Source organism: Apteryx mantelli, unplaced genomic scaffold, assembly GCF_036417845.1.
Source record: "Apteryx mantelli isolate bAptMan1 unplaced genomic scaffold, bAptMan1.hap1 HAP1_SCAFFOLD_62, whole genome shotgun sequence".
Lineage (NCBI taxonomy): Eukaryota > Metazoa > Chordata > Aves > Apterygiformes > Apterygidae > Apteryx > Apteryx mantelli.
In genome coordinates this window covers 1,027,481-1,044,640 of record NW_027118791.1, presented here as the reverse complement: position 1 = coordinate 1,044,640, position 17,160 = coordinate 1,027,481, and the positions used below count along the sequence as shown (strand labels likewise).

At 41.5% G+C, this 17,160-nt stretch overlaps 1 protein-coding gene across 1 annotated transcript in view; it reads left to right on the top strand.

Moving 5' to 3' along the window:
* Nucleotides 1-9,575, top strand: part of LOC136996625 (ankyrin repeat domain-containing protein 7-like) — a 28,249-nt gene extending 18,674 nt beyond the window's left edge. The window contains exon 12 of the mRNA XM_067317513.1: nt 9,525-9,575. Within this exon, the coding sequence (XP_067173614.1) occupies nt 9,525-9,575 (51 nt within the window). The remainder of the gene's footprint in view (nt 1-9,524) is intronic.
* Nucleotides 9,576-17,160: the final 7,585 nt, after the last annotated feature.

The following is a 17,160-nucleotide window of genomic DNA, read 5'->3' as shown; positions in this document are numbered from 1 at the left end:
AGGTAACAGAGACTGTATTACCACTATCCATGCAAACTCAGCTGTTTGCAGGAGAATATTGAATTGAGGAATCAGTACATTTGCGTGCTTAGAAAACTTCTGTCAGTATTGAGCTTTTATGGTAGTAGTAAAAAGTAATTTCTTAAGAGTGGATAAAAGCTGGAATATATGTAGAATCAAAGCGTATGCAATGCCTTCTCATAGCTAAGGGCTTAGTGTCCTGTGTACTACAAGGAGACTGTACTCCAAAAGTGTCCTGGTTTAAAAAGGTGAGTTTGGCGATGTGGGGATTTTTTGAGCATTTTAGGTACACTTGATTAGTTTATGAGCACGACAGGTTTAACTGTTGGAAGTCAATTCTAATTTGCTGCTTGAAAGACCAGGTGTTTCCTTGTATGGGCACAATATCTGTAGATGTAATGATTACCTGTATCTGTTCTCTGTCAGCAAAACTCAACTCACAGTATGATGAAATGTGACTTCTTTAAATTCTTTGCTTTCAGCAAGTTTAAAGGAATTGCAAAGAAAAGAACAAAACCAAAAGCTTTGAATGATTTTTCTTCTTTATTCCTTGTAATTCTTTTCTAAACACCAGCAGGTTAGCTTTTCTTATTGATACTTAGGTATTATCTGGAGATGCAGAATACCTTTTTCTTTCTCCCAGCTTTAGACTTTCTGCTCAACTCTTGCTGACAAATTCCGGGAGAGAAAATCCAAGAACTTGCATCTTCTTAAAGAGTAACCAAAGGCTTTACTGTCAAGTCTTGCCTGTCTGTCTAGAGAGAGATCAGATACGTGGCTGAGGGTTGACTTGTGAATGAGCTCAAAGAACTGTTAAAGACAGGAAATGGAAATGGGAGGAGGCAGATGGACCACTAGGGGGAAACAGCGGTGGTTTGGGGAGAAGCTGCAAAGTTTTACATAGCAGGACGGCATTAGCTTCATGCTATCATTTGAAGGAAGTGCAAGAATGGCTTCCGGTAGAGACTCCGAGATGTCAATGTTTGAGGTAGCGCTACTAGGGCTGAAGTGCTTTGCACTCTTTGAGGAGGCCAATATTAACTGTTGTGTCCTAACACCATTTTTTGTCATCGTCTTTGGAAAAATAAGGTAGAAACTTAGCACCCTGGCTGCTGGAGTATTCCATGGGAGAGCGACCTGGCTTCTGCAGTCCTGAGGAAACGGAGGACTGTTTCCAGGGACAGCACTGAGCCCTGACCTGGGGGCTTAGGCCTGAACTGCTGGAGCCTTCTATGAGAAAAGGGAGCTGCCTTGATGCCAGCAACTGTTGACATGGCTGGAAGTGCAGTGTTCAATTTAGAAGGAATTTATTAACAGTGGGACAAATTTGTAGAAATTCCAAGTTCCGCTCTTTCAAAGTATTGGATGGTAAGCACACCTAGTCGAGATTTTTGTTTCTGTATTCAGGAGGAAATCGTCAGCATGAGAGTGACCTGTTCGATGTTTTTATCGCCTTCCTTGAACGTGAACTCTCAGAAGTCTAGAAGGTGAAGGATGCATTCCTACTGAAGTCTGCTGATGGGCATTGGTGTAGTTGTCTTGCTAAAGTCCCTGAAACACAGGGTGGAATTGAGCTTCCCAATTTTTCAAGCCTTGGCCTTCATGAAGAAAGAACTGACATCTTGGTTAAGGCGTTGAAATGCTAACTGGATTTCTCTTATGAACAATGTAACAACTATATTTTGCAATGGCAGACTGTCAGAAGGTAGGCTTTTGGTGAACGTACCTTGCTTGCCTTTTCCATTGCACATATTACATACACTGGACTCAGGATATAAGTAACTATCTCAAAGTCACGGGAATTCTTCTCCTAAGCAAACTTATACATCTGTCTAATAAGCCTGTGGGGAGGAGGGGGGAAGGCTGGGTCAGCGTGAATCTCTTGAGTCAGAAAACAGTTTAGACAAGTGTTCTCAGTACTGTCTTCTGCCTAAGGAAATTTAAGAGATTCAGGCAGGGTGTCCTAGTGGTATCAGTATGCATTTGCTTGGGAAAGCACAGCATTCAGGTGCTTAAGAGATCCATAAATGAATCTGAAACTGAAAAAGGAAAACTACCAATGGAAGAGCTCCTTGGGGAGATTTGCATGACGTACATCTGATGTTGCAAGCACCAGAACTGGTGCCTATGCTGGACTGTGCTGTAAAAATGTAGTAAATGTAGCTTCCCGTGAGACTCCAAGAGCCCCCCACTCTACACGGCCATGCGGAGTATAAAAGATAGTTGGTGCTGTCCTCTGGGCTTCCTGCGTGCTGCTGAAAAGGAGGTTTGCATGAGAATATTGAGGCATGTAGAATAGGCTGCTGCGGAACTAATAACTCTCTATCTATGCAAACTAACACGTGTAAACAGGATGTAAACAGGATGTAAACTGTGTATCAACCATACAGCGGGTACAGGCAAAGTGTCAGAACACGCCTACCAAGACAAAACAGTTACTTACTAACAGAGTGTAATTTCTCCTTGGATTCGATTATAGGCCTAGCTACCCAGACAGAAGCAGACCTGAACCTCTGCCTGACTTCAGAGCTACTGAGAGCTAAGGTCCCTCCTAAGGAGCCTCACAGCTCGATTCGTGTGGGGCTGTGCTTGAGCAAAGCAGATGAGCCCTTCAGCAAGGTGTAGGAGCCTGGGTACGCTGCTGCACCACCGGGAGTGCCGAGTTTTCAGTTCAGAGTGGGCTTGTGTCCAAGTCAATCTGGAGCACAAGCAGCACCTCTCCATTTACATCAGCAAATAGTTTCTGTCATCAGGCTATGCTAGGTTGTAAATTATGGGTGCTGACAGGAAGTTTGTTTTTTAAAATCACCGACCAGACACTGACTACTCTTTCTGTCTCAGCAATGGTTTTGGATCAGAAAGTAAGTGGAAATTCATATTTCATTCTTGTTTTGTCCAGTTCAGACTCTCTAGACCTGACCGGCATGCCAGACAAGCACTGTTTCCTTCTACGGCTGTACCTAGCAAAAGAATTCCCCAATGTGGGCTACCGCAGTTTTCTTGACCTGTCTTCCTTCAGTCCTCCTCATGGAGGAAGGTCATGACTTATATTGTCATAGGACATACTGTATATATTCAAGAGAAGGCTGGGATCACAGGAAAGCACCAGAGATTACACATTCTTTTACATCTCCTGAATAAAGATTAAGCAGTGCAGTCACATAAGGTTAGTACCTCTGCAGTCATGGGACTGTTGCAGAATGCAGTACCACTGTTTTCAAACATTACTGCTGGAATGGAACCAAATCAGATGTTTGACTTTCAACAAGAAAAAAGAATGTTAGCCTACTTTAAAGTGCCTTTTCAATATTTAATTTATTTCATTTTTTTTCCCACCCTTTTTCTCCCATTGCTTGCTAGTTTCAGTTCTTAACTCAGTGTTTTCAGTAGAAAATCTTTATTTAGTTCTGTTTTGTTGTTTTTTTTCCCTTGGCCAAATTCTCTCTGGGTTATATCGCTGTGATTTCAGAGTAAGTCAGGAGGAATTGTTCTAGATTTACACTAATTTAAAACTAAATATTAGCTAAAGGGAGATACTAGATTCAGACTAGTGCAATTGAATGCTTTCCTCTGCTTCAGTCAGCTGCAGTGATTAGTCAGTCTTCATGTTTCACTTGTGAATATAGCAGATTTTAGATATAAATCTGACTTACACAGTAGTTGCACATCTAGGCTGGATGCAGATGACTGCACTCAGACACCATTTGTATGACAGTGATTGAGCAAATCCATCACCGTACAGGTAACCAGGGAGGACAGGTCCCTGTGGATAGTGTGAATGGAAATGCTGTTATATCTGCCCCTGGACAAAATGCCCATTCCTGTATTTGAATGTAGTTTATTCTCTGGAGCATGTATTTGAACTTTGATCTCAGGGTGTTCTTAAAACTCTTTCCACTTGAATTCTGCCCCAATACACCTGTGCTTTTCCATTCTTTGCAGCTCTTGGGTTTTGCAACCAATTCAGCTGCTGTAAGTGTTCTTGTCTTCTCAATCTACAAGAGACACTATCAACATTCTTCATCTTTTTCTGTGTTTGATTTTAGTGTTCAGACCCTCAAATACCTTTCTCCTGTGCATTTTGCATACAATAAAAACACTCCAAGATATGTCAGGCTTTCTCAGGTAAGCTGTGATAGATAGATTAGCTGCATTTAGAAGGAAAAAGAAAATATGAAATATATTCCGAAGATACAGCACAATTGTTATTTTTTCTTACAGTAGCACCCACCAACATTAACAGAGCTCTGATACACTTGCATATAGTAGTTATATAGTCACAGCTAACTTCAGTCAGTAGAGAGAAGAGGGAGCAAAGAGAAGACATTAGCACAGTAGGGAAATTAAATAATTCATCATGGTATCTTGACACTAATCCTCGCTTCTTTGATGTATATAAATCATTGAAGGGCATGTTGTCCTGTAAATGCTCTAACCAGGCTCCAGGTTAGCCAGCCGAACACCCAGTGTGCTTTGGAAGCCCCTCTTGGCACAGCGCAGAGTGTGAGATATTACCCAGGCTGTCTTGGTGAGACCCATCCAGCTTCAGCCCTCACCTTGTTAGAGTCTGGCCAGCAGGAACTGCAAGTAGACAGATCTACAGTCAAGGAGAGCTCCAAATCACTACCGCATCTGTAGTGCGTTTCTCCTCAAAAATCCTTTCAGGTTGGGAAGTGCTGTAATATCTTCTATATAGAGGAAATCAGGTTCAAGAACATCAAAGCCACATCAATATAATCTGTGAAGGCAGGTCAGAAAGCCTGTAGTTCCAGGGTCAGATGAGACAACCTCACTTGTATCACTTGTACTCATCTAGCATCCCTAATATTTCTCTACCCATGAAATATACCATACTCAATAATACCTTCAGCTCCTGCTTTACATTTGATTTACAGCAGCTGTGCTGCCTTTTGCTGCTAACGCTGTTATTGCCAGGGATTTTGATCTTAGTGACTTTGAGTACAGAGGGTGGATTGGCAGTCACCCATGCTCCAGCGGATGAAGCAAGCCAGTCCATGGTGTAAAGGGTAGGGATGGGAGCTTTAGGCATCACCTTTATGCTAGAACTCGAGCAAGGCTGTTTTGACTAGGGCACTTCACTGACTTTCCTTTCTCTTTTCCAAGATCCGCACTGTGCTGTTTTGCAGCAGCTCAGCTGGTTTCCCCATTGCCAAGAGGACTGTCTTATCCTCCATGTACGTATATATTTGTGTGTGTGTATAGGGGTGCGTGTGTGTGTGTGTGTGTGTGTGTGTGTGTGTATGATGTTTGGGTGCCTGATAAAAAAAGGAAACACATTAAAAAGGTGCATCATCTTTAATGTATTTATCACCTTATGGTAGACATCCATATAAGGTTGCCCAGAGAGGTTGTGGAGTCTCCTTCTCTGGAGATATTCAAAATGCGCCTGGATGCAATCCTGTGCAATGTGCTCTAGGTGACCCTGCTTGAGCAGGGGGGTTGGACTAGATGATCTCCAGAGGTCCCTTCCAACCTCAGCGATTCTGTGATTCTGTGAAGTGATTGTCAGCTTCATTTGCTTGCATTCCTAACTTATTTAAATATAAAGACATTTCTTTTCTGTTTTTCACTGAGGAGAGAATAGAAAGGTAAGCTTAGATGAACCAAAATATAAATACATCATAGGCAGGTATAGCAATAAGAAAGCTGCCTTGGCAGAACTGTGTTTTGTAATGCTTCTGTCTGCCTCAGAACATGATGACCTCATTGGGAAATATCTTATTTGCTTGGAAAAAATTAAGCTAAAAAAATTTCTAAAGAATTAATGGAGTTTGACCGTCATTACAGAAATGGTCACTCTTTTATGTAAAAACAGAACACTTTTATTCTGCTGTTTAATGAAAATATTACAGTGGAACAAAGGAAATTGCAGTCTGTGGAAATGACGGGATAGTTGAGAAATCATTATCCTTCTGTTTAATGCCTGTGTAATGACTGAAGTTGATTATTTTGTCATATAGAATAAAGGCAAGAGGCATTATATTTTTATTTACTCATTTGCAGGTTTTCTTAAGCTGATATTTTTCAGATCAGTCTTGGGAATTTAGAAATATGTCTAAATTATTAAGAATCAGTGAGATACTATTAAGATGTGTCAAAATTCCCTAGACTGTTTTGAAAAACTGTACTGTTACTTTTACAGAAATGTGGGAAAAAGGCTTTTCCAGAGCTTCTCTTCTTTTTGTAATTTTAACAACATTTCTTAAATTTCAGGAAAAAAAAAAGAGGCCAGAATACTTGTTGCAATACAAAGTGCTGTTTGTGCTGAAGCTAACTGACAGGGCCATGTGAAGGGAAGAACTGGAGCAATTGCTGAAGCTTTAGTTGTTAACTGTAGTGCTGAGTTTCAAAGTGAAGGCTGTGGCGGTAGCAGAAGATAAGAATTGTAGAAGGAAAAGGGCATATTCAAGGTGTGCTTCAAAATACTACAAATAAGACTTCAATGTCAAGTGGTACCATGGAGAGCGGAAAAGAGAACACAGACGTTATGAAGACAGATATTATGACGAAAAGACAGATCTTATGAGGAATAGACGGATGTTATGAGGAATAGCAAAGGAAGATTCCCAGTCTATCAGCACGGCCCTCAAAAGCCTGATGAAGACTGGAGGGGTGAGAGGATCTGGTGGATGGTCTTTGTTCATGACAGCATCAGAACGACTACAGAAACATGAGTTCTAGATATTCTGGCTACACGTGCAGTACAATGTCCAGGTTAGTGTCCCACCCAAAAAAGCAGCTCTCTTCTCAGGAGACATATTCTCATGCTTTAATTCCTGGGATTAGTTTCATGAAAATCAGCATGTTGGTTGTTTCAAATTGAAGATCAGCAGTCAAGTGTGAGGAAGAAGACACAAAGGCAATGTTGTTCCTCACAGCTATTATGCTATGAGGAGCTATAGCTGTCACTGGCTATTTTTATATAGGTACATGCAGTGTTTCCCTTTAGTAGGTAGAAGAGGTCTTACGGCTGGATCCCTATAGGGACGCAGCTATCCAGTGTGCAGCTGCACAGGTGTAAAACGTAGATTCTCTAACCTCCTGACTTCTCAGCCACCTCATCTTAGAGGTTCTCCAGCTTTTTATATATTCATGCATCAGTTTCCTGGAAAGCTGTATTTTTTTGATAGAGAGCATGCACACAGCACCACCAAACTGCTCAGCTACTGACTCGCTCTTTGATCTTTAACTCACATTTCTTCATCTGTCTTGCCCGTGGCCCTGTGGAAATAAGCATTCCCGCAAGCACTTGCTGACTCAGGCCTGGCTTTAATGACACAATCCTGTTTACCCAGAGGTTAAAATGGTAAAAATTAATTGATTTACATCAGAGCTGTACACATCCAAATCTAAAAGCTTGTTCACTCAAAATCCAAATTTCATACAAGCGAACAAACAAAAGCCATCTAAAACTTCTCGTTCATTAAGAGTTTTTGAAAAAGTTTAGACATTTTTGTTGTTATTATTTTATCCAAAATAACCCTTCCATCCAAAGTATTAATCTCAAATGTATTTATATGGTTGTTAAAGAAGTAACTCAAGCAAGAGTATTTCATTAGAAACTCTCTTTAACTACACAGAGAGGAATTCATAGTTGTGCTCTATCTTTGTGCTTAATCACCTCCTTTCAACACAGTAATTTATTAGCAAATCTCTTGAGGAGCAGTTCTCGTTTGTGTTGGGAAGCAAAGTAAAGTCCTTGTACGTTCAGTGATAATGGTTTAGTTACATGCCAGATTTTGTGAAGCCCATTATCTATATTATGTGTCATTTCAAAATGACTGGAGTATTCATTTATTTTGATGGTGATAAATGAATTCTAGAAAGATTTGTGATTACTTTGTTGATCTAGCCCTATTCCAAATTCTCTGAACTAAGAAGAAAACAAAATCTGTCTAGTTCAATGAGGAAATAAAAAAATCATAGCCTAATGAATACCTAAATGAACTAAACCGAACCAAATCCAAACAGCTCAAGCTTTATGCACTTTAGTCAAGAGGGAGACAACTAAAAGGGACAATGTTTTGGTTTTGCTCTTTGCTAACATATGACATTTGGGGCTCAATGGGACAAAATGATTTCTTGTTACAAGGGTATGATTCCTAATGGAAAAGAGAGTAACTTTTTGGGGGGAAAATATGCACACACCACTGGGGATTGTTTGGCAGGAAGAATGAAGGCAAAAAGCTCCCATGTTGTCTCAGAATAAGGGCAATAGATTTTGTCAGACCTCCTGCACAGGTAATGCGTATTGTGCAGAACAGAAAGTATGAGATAGCATCTAAAACAAACAGATTTTTATTAGTCACTGCCTAGGATATCTTCTAATACCTCATGATTTGCCTTTATTCCATGTAACTATATGGTCTGAATTGGAACATCAATATTAGGACTCTAAACCGAAGGTGGGACAGTGTGAGTGAAGAGCATCAAGCAGAATATCTACATTTAGGAAAAGGAGAAAAAATGATGTGGTCAATGACAGGCGCACTAGACCTTAGTAGTATGTGATGCTGTACAGCAAATATTGAAGGAAAGAATAAATGAAGAGAGGGGACATAAATGGAAAAGATGGCTTTTTAAAATTAAACACAGTTTTTCAGGGACAGACTGTCTGAAAAAGAAACAGGTAGTTGTTCTGTAAGCAAAAAATGATTTTTTCTACAGAAGAGAAGAACCTTAGGTTCAGACTACGCAGAATTTATTGAAGTATTTGACACAGTGCCACATAAAGACATTTTTAGGTAAGCAGGAGAAGAGGAGAGCACTATAAGAAATGTTGTGTCTTCTTCCAATCCTCCTCCCACCCAGTGTTTAACTGGGCAGCAGCATCCATCCATGCCACAAGCCAGCCAGGCTCTGGAAGGCTGGATACAGCCTGCATGACTGCCACATAACATCTGGACAAGAACTGGCCTTCATCCAGCCAGCTGAGATGTCAGGCAGAGTGAAGCTACAGTCGTCTGTCTCCCTCTGGGTATAGGAGAGTCATCTTCGCCTCATCTCCTCCGTGGTACTCCGGAGCAGAGCCATTAGATGCTGCTGGAACTGGCACCCTGAGTAAATGCAAGTCTCACTGCCGCAAACACGCTATAAAGCTTTGTGACAGCAACAGAAATTAGGGTTTCAAACACCAATTTTCCACACTCAGCTAGCTAAATGCTCACATCACAGTTGTTGTAACCCTCACATTACCATATTCTCCTTGACATTCGTCACCATTAGTTGTTGTCCCACATCTAACATTTAGTGGTAATCTCTGAGATGAGGATGCAAAGGTGCATTTTTATTGCGTTTATAGCATGCTTTTGAGTGCTATGAATATTTTAGAAATGGAAATCCCTCTTTGCCATTTTTCTTCGTTCTGCCCACTCTAGCATGCCATTTTTTTGTTTATGCTAATGGAAGCAATAAGCTCTGCAGAGAAGCGCATTAGAGGAGACTTCTGAGTGCCTCTGAGACGTCTGCTTGCCTCTGGGCAGGTCTTCTGTAAAGAATGTGAGGCCTACAGAAATGGACCATTCCCTGGATAACCGGCTGCTGTTTTAGCTTGTAGGCTAGAACGACAGCTTCTCAGAAGTTTTGCAGCAGCACCACAGTCTGGATTCACTTTCGTGTTTGCACACAGAAGTTTGGTTCTAAGTTCCTAACATGACTCTTCATTAAGCAATGTGTCCACCTATGGCTACCCTGGGAGTCTTCAGGAAAGGATTTGTATGAAGCTCTTGTGAAAGAGATGTGCAGGTTGCTGCAGACCCTATTTGCAGTGTGGGGTTTTGACGGGAAGGAGAATTCAAGGCAGATTTGCCCTGATCTTTACAAACACACATACACATACGCATACACAGAAAAATAGGATTGGAAGAGGCTTTGAGAGGTCATTTCATCAGTTCTACTAACCTTAGGCAGATTAACTACACCTGTGTGGTTCCTGACTAATATTTGATCTCTTCTTAAAGCCTCTAATGATGGATAATCTATCTTCTCCCTAGGCAATCTCTTAGACTGTTTAACAGGTACAAACATGTCCTGTCATACTCTTTGCATTGCATTTCGCAGACCTCTGAACACTTTGAGGACAGTGAGTTCCCTTAAAGAAGCAACCATATCATTTTCACAGACCTCCATCACGCAATCAGGAATGGTGGGGACAGAATCTACTAATTGTGGGTGGAGGGAAAATCTATGGAATTTGCATTTCACCATATAGTACCAAGAGAAAAATCTAGCACAGGAACTAATCTTCTGCACACACACACACACACACATACGCACACACCATTTGCCAGAGAGCTATGAAGTACCTATTCTGCTTTGGGCTTTTTATTATAATAATACAATTACTTTTGTCAAGAAGTATATCACTTAACCTGATTCTAAGAAAAATGGGCAAGGATTCTTAATAATTAACAAAATGCCATTCCTTTAAAAATGTCACCAACTTTATTAAACTGAAGTTGCCATTCACAGTCACTAATCCACCTACAGATTGAAATTTTCTTTAGAAGTTACTAGAACCTGCTCATATTGAAAAGAGGAGAGGCAGGATAGGCCTCTGGCTGGATGACAAGTGCTGAAAGTTTGGTGAAAGAACAAGCAAGGGTTTAGCAAAAGCTGAGCTTTTATCCAGCTGATTAGAGTGAGATAATAGGAGTTAAGTCCAACTGATGAAAGTTATAGCCTCAGATTCTTGTGACATTTGGGAACTCAGCAGCCAATGATTTATGCTAAATTTGGGAGCCTAAATCCCCTTATGTTCCTGCCTACAGTGCATAACTACAGCAAGGTCTATGTTCCTTGCACACAAGCAGGTAAAATTCTTGTTGATGTTGACTAAAATTTTGGAGACTAATATAACGTTTGATGGGCATATAGCAGATAAACATTAGTTACAGGGGCTGCCCTGTCGCATCATGTTGCATTGATTTTTCTTCCATCTGATCTCTTCAGGCAGTCCATCCATGAAGTGAGATTCCAGATCTGAGAGATGTGCTCAGCTGTCAGCTTTTAGCTTGGCTCAGGGTAGATGCTGGTCTGACTCTCAATTTTTCATTAATCTAGAAGACTTGCAAAATAGGTGGATCTGACCTTTGAATGTAATCCTTTTCCAGAGCCTTGTGGGGATGGAATACAGACTACAGTTGCTTGGCCAGATTTCATTGACAAATACTGATTCATTGAAATGAAAATATTTTGTAGAAAATATATCAGTTTTGATGGAACTTCCACTAATTCACAGGCAGGAGCCTGTGGGAAATGTCTGCTTTTCAACCAGCTCACCTGACTGCTGGGAGGTAATTTGCTGCCTGTTACTTCAAGGCATCCCTGCCCACTGGCTTGGAAGCAACTTCCTCCTCCCAGTTGCAATGGCACTAAGTGCACCAGGGCTCCCAGATTCCTATCTGGTTTTCCAGGTTTTTGCCATGGAGCCAAGAACTGTAGTTCTGGCTTAAAAAAACTATTGATCTGTGAAACCTTTCTGCAATGTCAAGGTCCAGCTCCACCACACCTACCTTCCAGCACCTTGCTGAGGACCAGGATATAGGACTGTGGCCATCTTTGTACACTGAAAATTGTCAGCAGGAGGCACGTTTAAGTTCAGGCCACCTGATTTGAGTCACTCTGGAATCATCAGCTCTCCCTGCTTACTGTACATGGGTGACTGTGCTCTGAAATAAAGCATAGCACTAGATATCTGAAATTAGGTAGGGTTAACAGAGACCAAATGAACTTCAATGAGATAAAGCTGCCCCTTGGGAGATTCCTTTAATGACAATTTTCCCAACAGCCTTCTCAAGATGGCTACTGCATGATTATTTTAACACTTTCTGTTTAGACTCTTATCCCGAATTCTTATAATAAATGACATGTAACTTGTGTGTACTGCCATGCCAATATATTACCAGAGAATATATTAATGATACTTTATAGGCAAGGAGACATTTGCCATATTGGGCTGTCTGTATATAATAATATATAATAATGTATATAATATTAATAATAATGTCTGTATATAGTACAATGTGCTTCAGTCCAAGTAAATGGCAAGACTGGACCCAAATTCTACCCATATACAAATACAGTATATGAGAAATCTAAAATGCATTTGGATATATGCATTGATCTCAAGGAGGCTGAACCCTACAATGATTAAACTGCAATAAACCAGCGATTACTGTGCTGGCCACTTCTTGGAAGAGAAAAAAAGTCTTGGCTGTAAGAGCTGTTTAATGGGTGCGTGGAGCCGCTGCATGTGGAGCGCGCAGGTGTTACAAGGGGGCACCTGAAACTCAGCGGCGCAGCTCTCCCGACTTTTTCTCTGTGCCTTTTAACTAGCTGCCCATGCTGCATTTTCCTGCCTCTCCCCGTTTTGTTCCAAAGAGGGATATCAAGGTTGTGAAAGAGCAGAACGTGAATAGTCAGCTAATCAAATCACCGAATGCCAGGAAGGTCAGCGCCGTCGTGGGAGGGTATTGACTTCCACAAGCTGTCGCAAAGGAGCACCGCAGCGTTCGAGCCATGCGCAGGGGAATCAGCCCAAATTTGAAAGGGAAATGTGAGTTGCTTCTCCAGCCTGGGTGCTGAGGGGAAGGAGGACTAGCGGGAACAGCAAACTAGACGCATCTAGTGCTCTTTATTCTGCCTTTTGGCAGCGAAGGGCCCCGATCCCCCTCCTGCTGCACATCAGCGGAGATGCATTACCTCCATGTGCACGATCCTTGCTCACACCAGCAGCCCGCGATTGCTGCCTCGAAACCCCAGTCCCGTTGCCCATCCGCTTACTGGAACAACTCAGCGAGGGCCACGTGGAAGTTACTTATTTGTGCCATTTAGTTTCCCCTGTACAGGCACAACGCTCGGGAACGTCTTCGCGTGCCACTTGCACGTGAAGCTGGGGATGAGGATTTGCCACGATGGACAGAAGCAAAGAATGAGCGCTTGTGTGTTCTTAGTTAATATTTTCTCCCCGGCCCTCCTCTGGGCCAGTCCCAGTTGTCGAAAGCCTCTGTTTACCAGTCCGGCTTCCCTATTTCAGTACGATGCATCCCTTCTCATCTGCTTGTGTCTTGGCTGGCGGTTAGTCATTTGATCACTTGATTATCAAGGAATAAAAGGGAAAAAGAAACAGATTGGTAAAAAAAATTGGACTTCTTCAATAGCTGGAGATCAAAGAGCGCAAAAGCGGACACATTCTGAAACGCCCTGGCTACAGAGCACTGGCGATAGGGTTAAACGAATGCCACCAGGAAGCCGTTACTGGTTTTGTTGCTATTATTTTAATAAAAACTGACATGTTGACTTCTCTGTCTAAATGAAGTAATAACTTATACTGGTAGGCTCTACCATACCGTGTTAATTGCAGCTAACGTAGTTTAGCCAAACGGTTTAGTCTATATTTAAACCAAAGCGAAATAGTTTAGTCTGAACAACTTTGCATTTCCTCAGCTGTTCATAATATTGTGCGTATTGCTTCAAAGCAAAGCAAAGCTTCACCTCAACTAGGCAAAATAATTGGCCCCCTCTTTATCTAAAGCTACAGGGTAATTGTGGATAGATGTGGCTCAGACCCATCAGCTCGTTCAGTCCTTCCCTCTGCCAAGGTAGGGTTGGCACTTTTAGGGTATTCAGCCTCAGTTCTCCCTCCCTTATTTCAACTCATTCTTTCTGAGCTACATTCCTGCGTACGAAACAGCCCCTCTCTTCTTCCTTATTATTAATGGTCTACAGGCAGCCGGACACTATTATGCACTTTCGTAGGTGCTCAGAGGCAGTTCGTTCTTCCATTCTTACCTAATTCATCACTTTCTGTTTCAGACCTATGAAAGGTTCTTTGAGTTGTTTTCAATGTGCGTTTCTCTTAAAGATAAATGCCTGTTAATAAACAGTCTAATATAATATTCAGGGTTGACATTCAGAAGTATTTAAACACTGGAGAAGAAAAATTCTTCAAGAATAAAACAATTTAAAAAAACCCACTCTCTTTATTGACAAATATATCTCCAAACTGAAAAATACAGACCAGTCGAGCATACTTTCCTTCAAAAATAGAGAAGCTCCTGAATTTCATTTAAATGAGGCTTGTGTTTTTGGATAAATTCTGATTCCTTCTGATTCTTTTAAATCAGGATTAGACCACAGAAGAATACTTGATCCAAGATCGGTATCAGACAGAGGATGTGCAGAAATGGTGGTAACGCCCTGCATTTTGGGCAATATAGCCTTCATGTTTCTCTTTTCAATAACCCAACTATGTGCTTCTAGGCCAAAGGAGAGAATCACAGTCCATGTGAAAGGGTAGAGAAATTCTGCAACATTAAAACCTGCTTCCCTGTACATGAATCCAAAAATTTCCAACATTTTAACATGCACTGTGGTTGAGTATTAAAAAAAAACCAACCAACCAAACAAAAAAACTTCCTGAGCAGGTATTAGAGATCTTTCTCTCAGCAACTATTATCACGTAAAAACACATTTCGAACCATGAGATTCTTTGGTCCTCAGTCTAGTTTCATTTACATTGGTGTAAAGCAGTAGTTCAATGCTATTGAAATCAGTGAAAGAAAAAAACAGCATCAGGCCTTAGTAGTGATGCAGAAGAAAGCTAATGTATTATTTTAAGATAACAGGCAAATTCGAGGCAGAACAATAATCCTGACAGCCCTGTAAATTCTGGGTCTTGGCTTAGATTCATTATACTTTTGGCAGGATCCCTCCCTGTGTTACCTAAGATCATTATTGTCTCTGGCCAGGCAATAAAATCCTGTAATCTGACTGTAAAATGCTTTAATTTCCCATTCATTAGTTTTTCCTGAATTTTACTTTGTGTACCCTGGGAGAAAAGAGCTCCCTTCCCTTTTTTTCCCCCTTTCCTCTTTTTCTTACAGGCATTCAGGCAAACACTGAACAAGATATATTTTTTATTGTCTGGTTTAATTTTATCAGATAAACAGCCCCATTCAAGTGCATAAAGGACTCCCTCACACAGATGACATTATCTCCAAATGTTGTTCAACCCAGAATTATGAATTCAATTTGGTAGATGCAGCCTCAATTTGAGTGGAAGGGGCTCTCAAGGCCTGCAAAGTCCCTTCACAATCAGGGGGCTGGGAGCACACCTGCCTTCAGCATAAGTGCAGAAGAAGGGATAACAGACTTTCCAGACCTTCCTCATCCCCAGTAAACTAATGCTTGCAACTGCAGGTGGTTTCTTTAGGGTAGGCTGGTAGCAGGTGATGTAGATTCCTAAGTTAATTCAAAGCAAATTACTGTGGGGGTGCAGGTGCTGCAGCTGTTTACCCAGGCTGAGATGCCACCAAGGTAAGTTTCTCCTATGCCTGGACTAGCTCATTAAGACTGCTCTGCTCTCAATCTACAGTTTGGATGTATAGTGAAATGTTACAACTCTATGTCATGTCATGCAGTTATTTTAATAGTTCTTTTGACCTGATCATCTATGAATCTGTGTAATCAGTGGTCCTCTTGCATTTGTCTGGCTAGTGTTGTCTTCCTTCAGATACCTGTTCTTCTAGCTATCCCAGGTGGGCAAGAGGAATTTTTTTGTTTATGAAAATTGGTGGAAAAGGGCTCTGAAATCAGTGAAAGGGCTTCTTGCAGCCTGAGGCCTGTAAGTTTGCAATCTCCTTCTGCGGGAATCACAGAGCTAGTGGTGTCCTGGTGCCCTGCACAGGCTGCTTTCTTTGCAGTGACCCTGGGCATTCCCAGGAAGAGCTGGCAGCAAGCAGGAAGGATCCCATACCTGCTTTCCATCAACAGATGTCTGTGCCTTCTGTACAGACACCTGGATTTTGTCAAAATGGCATCTTTCAGCAGAGAAAGGGCTCTGCCGAAAAGCTGTGGGCTTCTGGAGCAGCATGCCCCTTGTCGTGGTGACCCTCTGCGCTGCCGCAATGTGTACTGCACTGCGTGTGATGGGAGGGCCCCTCTAAAGCTCTCTAGTTTCCCTGTTTAACAATAATAAGTTGCATATCAAATTCTATTCTGTACGACATTAATGCGAGCATGAAGAAACAGCAGGGCTTACTCTTGATTTGCACATGCTTAAATGATGGGAGTGTTTGGGGTTTTTTTTATTATTATTATTTTTCAGCCTTTTTGAAAACTTAGTTTTAAATAAATCCTATATGCCTTTTCTACAAGCTGGTGTGATCACAGAAAGTCTGTCCCAGGCTACTCTGTCTTCCACTTCTTCAAAGTGTAAGTTTTTAATAGAGAGTGTGTGAATAGGGTTGAGGAAGAGAGTGTCTCCTTATGCCTCATTAGCTTGCACTAAAATTTTTTTCCATCAACAGCTTTTTGACTAAGCTGTGGCTTGAATTTTAAACAGTCCGGTGACTGTGCTGTTTGCTTAGCTAAGGTGGTTTTATTAGTGCTGCAGAATAAGAGGTAGGATCTTTGCAGGAATTTTTGCCTTTGACTGAGTATAAGTAGAGCTGGTTGAGGGAAAAGCACTTCTGAAATCCCCAGTTGCTATTCAGACTTTTAAGGTTAAGGTGCATCACACACAAGCAGCAAATACAAATTACCAAAGCTTGTAGTTTCTGTCCTCTATAAAATATAGCATTCATCAAAATGGACAATGTTTCACTATAATGAAGTTCAGTTGCCAAAGAGTCTTGGACCTCTGTGTTTTGGCATCAGTTGTTATTTAAAAACAAACAAACAAAAAAACCACTTTGCACCGACATGGTTTTGAATTTCTTGCAACTACTGATTGGTTTGGCTACCTGTCAAAAATATTTTGCCTCCTCATTTTGTGCTGCAGTGATTCCAAGCAGGCTTCAGCTTTCCTCCTGCAGAGCCCTTGGAAGAAGGATGCCATCAGGCAGCCTCCGCAGGCTCGCTTGGGGTCTCTCCTGGACCACCACTTCAGTCTGGAAATCAGTCCCTGATGTTCTTCTCTCCTCCTCTCATCAGTGTGATAAGATGACTGGTAGCGCTGGAAAGAAAGCTAGCACGGAAAGAAAGTAGCATGACATAGATCACATTTTTCTCAGGGAAAGGTTTGATCGGTCTGCCTGGTTCCTACAAAACCTTCCTTTTCCTGTTATAGCAGCAGTGCGGGCAGATGTGAAGTTCCTTTTCTGTGTAATCCTTCCA